General features: G+C 35.2%; 2 protein-coding genes across 2 annotated transcripts; one reads left to right on the top strand and one right to left on the bottom strand.

Moving 5' to 3' along the window:
* The first annotated feature begins 1,024 nt into the window (after positions 1-1,024).
* On the top strand, positions 1,025-2,368 carry LOC118753360. The gene is made up of 2 exons (XM_036488235.1): positions 1,025-1,957; positions 2,019-2,368. Exons 1-2 carry the CDS (start codon positions 1,164-1,166, stop codon positions 2,137-2,139), a joined length of 915 nt encoding a protein of 304 aa, XP_036344128.1. The 5' UTR covers positions 1,025-1,163; the 3' UTR covers positions 2,140-2,368.
* Positions 2,369-2,973: 605 nt separating this feature from the next.
* On the bottom strand, positions 2,974-5,119 carry LOC118753358 (the record flags this gene model as incomplete). Its single annotated transcript, XM_036488234.1, is given in 3 exon segments — positions 2,974-3,710; positions 3,778-3,905; positions 4,739-5,119. Coding segments are annotated over 3 exon segments (606 nt in total). The 3' UTR covers positions 2,974-3,318.

Consider the following 5,119-nt stretch of genomic DNA (forward strand, 5'->3'; position numbering starts at 1 on the left):
TGTAATAGAAAATTTAAGGAATTGTACTTACTCATATGCGTTATGCCTTTCGGCAGCGGGCAGATTTAAAATTGAATAAATATCGAACAGCTTCCTTCACGATAATTCGGTAACCGGTACACCGATAATAAAATAATTTTACACAAACAAAATACACAAACGAGTACCAAGCTCGGTGTGAAGACCCCTACTTTAAAACTGGATCAAAATCTTCAAATTAGTGAATCCCCCCTCAAACTCGAACAATGCATCACACGCTAGCGAAAAATCATTAACGTTGGCCATATTTGAAAATTAATTTAATTAAAACGAAAAATTTAAAAACAAACATGTTGTACCACAGAACCCCGGGCGAAATTACAATTTATACGAATTATAACCAACGACGAAAAAGATACTAAAGTAACGTGCTATCGCAATAAAAAGTCGTGGAACAAGTGTATAGAAAAATAACTTCCTTTTAGTTAATATATACAAACTATATTCAATTTAAATTTTATTTATTAATTCCAACAAAAAGCCTTATTATGGCTCGCGAAATTCCACGGGTTATTTGCACCAAGCTTATATCAAACAGTTTCGCTCAGTGTACCGCTCAACCTGAGCGATTCTTAAGCGAAAAAAAATCTATGTAATGTGGTCCGTATACGGGCCTTCAGTCTGAACCGCTTCTGCTCAATATTTTAAGAATCACGTCAAACACTTTAATATTACGTTTCCACCAAAGTGAAACCCTGGGTTTGCAGGTTTTGGGTTTGAGAGAGTTGTCAACTGTTTCGACTGCGTGTTTGATCAAAATTGTGTTGAAACTGTCATTCGTTTGTTTACTTTTCTATCGCCACGTGCTACAATTCTAAAATGGTGCCTAAAATTAAAATTGTTATGTTGATTTTGTCATTTTATTTTAAAATAATAGATAATGAGGTGACGACATATTATTTTAAAAAAAAAAAGATAAGAGAAAATAAAATGCTTTTGTCTATTGCTGCCAATTTACTGGACCCAACAATAGTGCGTCCACAAAGTGTCTGGTGTTTGGTATGTTAGCAATTTGAAGATACAAATTTTGGTTTATAATGAATATATTTTAGGAACATTCCAGTACCTTTTGGGAAGTAGACTGCCAGAAGAATGGCTCTAAGTTTTTCAAAGAGAATTTCCGGATGAATAGATCCAGCTTTGACGAATTATGTAGTCTCCTAAAAAAAATTACCAAAAAGGACACAAATTATCGGGATGCAATTCCACTAGAAAAGCGCGTTGCAATTGCTCTTTATGCATTAGGATCTTCTAGTGAATATAGGTCAATTGCACACTTGTTTGGAGTAGGCAAAGCTACTGTTTGCAAAATATTTATTGAGTTTTGCAATGAAGTTTGGGCAAGTTGGGCGCCAATTTATTTAAACAATTTTCCCCTTAAAAGGTCGCAAATTGAGCAAGGAGTTGCAGATTTCAATGTAATGGGTTATCCACAATGTATTGGAGCTATAGGTATGCTTAAAAGTAATGCGATGGAAAAGAACTTTTATCAGAAACGGTTTTATAATACAGATGGATGTCATATAGAGATACACCCAAAAAAAGAAGAAGCCATTGATTATCACAACTACAAAGGGTGGTATTCAGTCGTACTGTTGGCTTTAGTAGACGCAAAATATAGATTCAGTTATATCCATTGCGGCAGCCCAGGAAGGTGCAATGATTCCTCAATTTTTGAAAAGTCGTCTCTAACACGTGAGCTGCAGGAATGCGCACTCCTTGATGAATTGAGCTGGCAGTATGGATCCACAAAAATACCAGTGCACGTTATAGGTGACTCAGCCTTTCGCCTATCTCAGCATTTAATGAAGCCATACCCGCATAGCGTAAACAACACACCTGAACAACAAAAATTCAACTATAGATTATCCAAGTGTCGACGTGTTGTGGAAAATGCTTTTGACCATTTAAAAGCCAGGTGAATACAAAGACACGTTCTTGTCTCTTTCCAACATGGTTAAATTTGTATGCTATTTTAGATTTAGAAGAATTGGAAAAGGCGTGGATAATCACATAAAAAATGCAAACACTGTGATTTGTGCTGCATGCGTTTTACACAATTTTTTAATTGCACAGAAGGACTCTATCGTAGAGAATTAGGTAGTAGAAATGCAACGAGATAGCAGGTGCAACCCGCAATGCAGCAACAACCAAAGTGATCCATATGAAGGAGAATTGATAAGAAATTCTTTAAAGGAATATTTCCGTAAGTATATTTTTTAAAAAATTGTTTTACTTACATAATGTCTAAATGCTTTTGTCAAAAAGCAGATAATCGTACCTTTCTTACGATATACATAACTTTAAGGTTTGACTATGTATTATATGCACCAAAACTATAATTTTTTTTTCAGAAACTTCAAATGAAAGGTATTTTAATTACTGGTGTACTAATTTTTCCAATTGGTCAATTAGTTTTTGAAATACTCCATTTTTTATAAATTTAAAATCTGAGATTTAACCCTCAATATGTTCTTTTTTAACACGGTTTTATTCAGCACAAAAAATTCTATCAAGCCTTGCTTCTAGTTTTTTTACGCCGGCATTTTTCGGCGGTATTTTTCACTTCTGCCATGAATCATCAGGGTCGAATTACAATATATGCTTCTACTTTATGCTTTAATCTGAATTTTTAGAAAAATTTTGAGTACGCAGATAGATTGTTTCTTTAATTCTAGTAAAACAAGAGCAAGTTTTAAGCGGCTAAAAAAACGCATTGATTTTTAATGAATTTTTTATTGCTGACGGCTTTTTGTACTTTTTACCATATAAAAGAAAATTTCTTGTAGCCAAAAGGTCAAAATTTTTACAAAAATTCATTGAATTTTTCTTAGTTCTGTATAAAGTTTGAAAGCTTGACTTATGTGGTTTTTATTAAAGCATGAACCATATTTATAAAAAAAATAACAAAAAAATGTTAACTTAAAAACATTGTTAATATTAAACACAAAACACTATGTACTCACTTTTGATTGCCAGTGTACATATAATTCTTCCATATAACGCATGAACGAAATGCTGAAACTAGCACTTTTTTGTACTAAAATTGAACGGGATACAATACAATATTATTTTGAATTTTGCTACTATCCGCAACTGTATATAAAATTTGCTTTCATTCATGAAAGCCAAAGAGATCGGGTTTTTAGTTAACTAAAATAATATACATATCAAGGTGTATTTAACAAGGTGGTGTTAGCCGTATATAATTAAAAAATTACACTAACAAATTATACGCAGAAATTCATACTGTCATTGGTATGAATTACAACAAACCCATCATTTTGGCGTAATGCTTTCCAAGGCGAAAAATTCAGCTGCCACCCCAACACCACCTTGTGAAATACACCTTGATACATATGAAGACACTATGAGTGCACCGGCGATTTTTAATTGGTTTCGCTCCAAGAAGCTAACGACGCTTTGGGACAATATCTCGATTGCAGCTACCTTCTTCTTCTCAATTTCAATCAGGTCTGCAGTTAATTTATTGTTTTCTGCCATGGCTGTTTTAATGGTTTCGTTTAACTCGCTTATTTTCTGATTTTTTATTTTTGTTGCAGGTGTGGAGACTTCGCTGAGGGCTGGAAACGATGATGCCGAAAATGTAGGGGACGAATCAACTGGAAGTGAAGAGCATGAAGGCGAAATTGGCGACGTAGGCGGCATTGCTATACAACAATAAAAATTGTAAAACCCTCTTAATTAGTAATAATTAATATACATAAATAAAATTACCTGTTATACTATCCACCACGACAGCATCAACATTATTTATTCGGTCGTTTCCTATAATGCGATGCACTCTTTCATAATGCTTCCAAGTAGCAGGAGAGCACCCTGTTCCTTGGCCTGCTTTGCATTTTCTGCAAAAGACAATTCACAGCATTACTAAAATGAATACATACTTATAAGTATGTATGGGAAATGTTTAGTTATTTGTACAACGATTTTGTGGTCTACGGAGTCCAGGCTTTCAGAAAATGTATCCTTCCCCTCTTAGACCCTCTACGGAACCCCCGGGGGCCCATTTCAAACTGTGGTAAAATTGGCATTTCAGTATAGAAAATGTAAACTCTGGTTATGCTGCCCACAGTATTTTTGCGCAGAACACCTTGCACATTGGCGTCGTTGGACCGCGTCCGAATGGGTGACCTGATCTAAAGTATTTTTACATACACTTATAGTCGAGGGTCTAAACTTATTTAAAAACCAAATTTTGTAATTTTCGGTCTCTAATTTATTAGTAAATTTGATCTGAAATATGCACTTTTTTATGAATTTTGGAGTGAGTTATACGCAAAAATACTGTGGATGTCGCAGCCGGAGTATATGCACAAGTAATGTTGTATACCTTCGACAATACAAGAGGCGCTTCCAAAACGGAAAGGTGTTCTGCACAAAAATATCGTTTACCGAGTTTATATTTCCGGCGTGAAAATGCTAATTTTATACCATCTTCCAATGGTTCCCCAGTAGTCTGTGAGAGGTTTCGAGGGGCAAGTGTGACTTTTTACAAAGCTTGAGCTGTGCTCTTTCTATTGGGTTGGATATCAAGAGCGACGCCCGCTCCCCTTCCGCCCACTAATCCAAAAACAGTTGGGAAATAACTAAACATTCCCCCGGGGGCGGAAGTCCTCACATCAATATCATTTTACAAATAACTACACCGTACCCACACGTATATCACATTTCTTACGTATATTTCATAGTAAAATAATGTATTTTATATTTCACATCAATTGGGCGGATTCCGGCCGCGAAAGCTGCCAGCGACTGCGCCATTTCCGCATAAATGTGCGAATTCTTTCGCGGACCGCGTAGGTTGCTTGCTTTTTCCTCCCACAAATCAACGAAGGCGTCATCCGCTGCTGGTAACCAAGTAGCTTTAGTTTTTTTTATTATTTTCCATCTTTATACTATTTACATATGTAGTTTAAAATATTTATAAATTTAAGACGCCGGCAGTCAATTGAGAAAATGAAATTGACATGATATTGACAGCTGCAAAACATTGTTGCCATGTTTCGATAAGAATGAAACAACAAAAGAGAAAAAATCCCGTAAATGAACACTATTG

Source organism: Rhagoletis pomonella, unplaced genomic scaffold (genome assembly GCF_013731165.1).
Source record: "Rhagoletis pomonella isolate Grant_MI unplaced genomic scaffold, Rhpom_1.0 Rhpom_scaffold_02383, whole genome shotgun sequence".
Lineage (NCBI taxonomy): Eukaryota > Metazoa > Arthropoda > Insecta > Diptera > Tephritidae > Rhagoletis > Rhagoletis pomonella.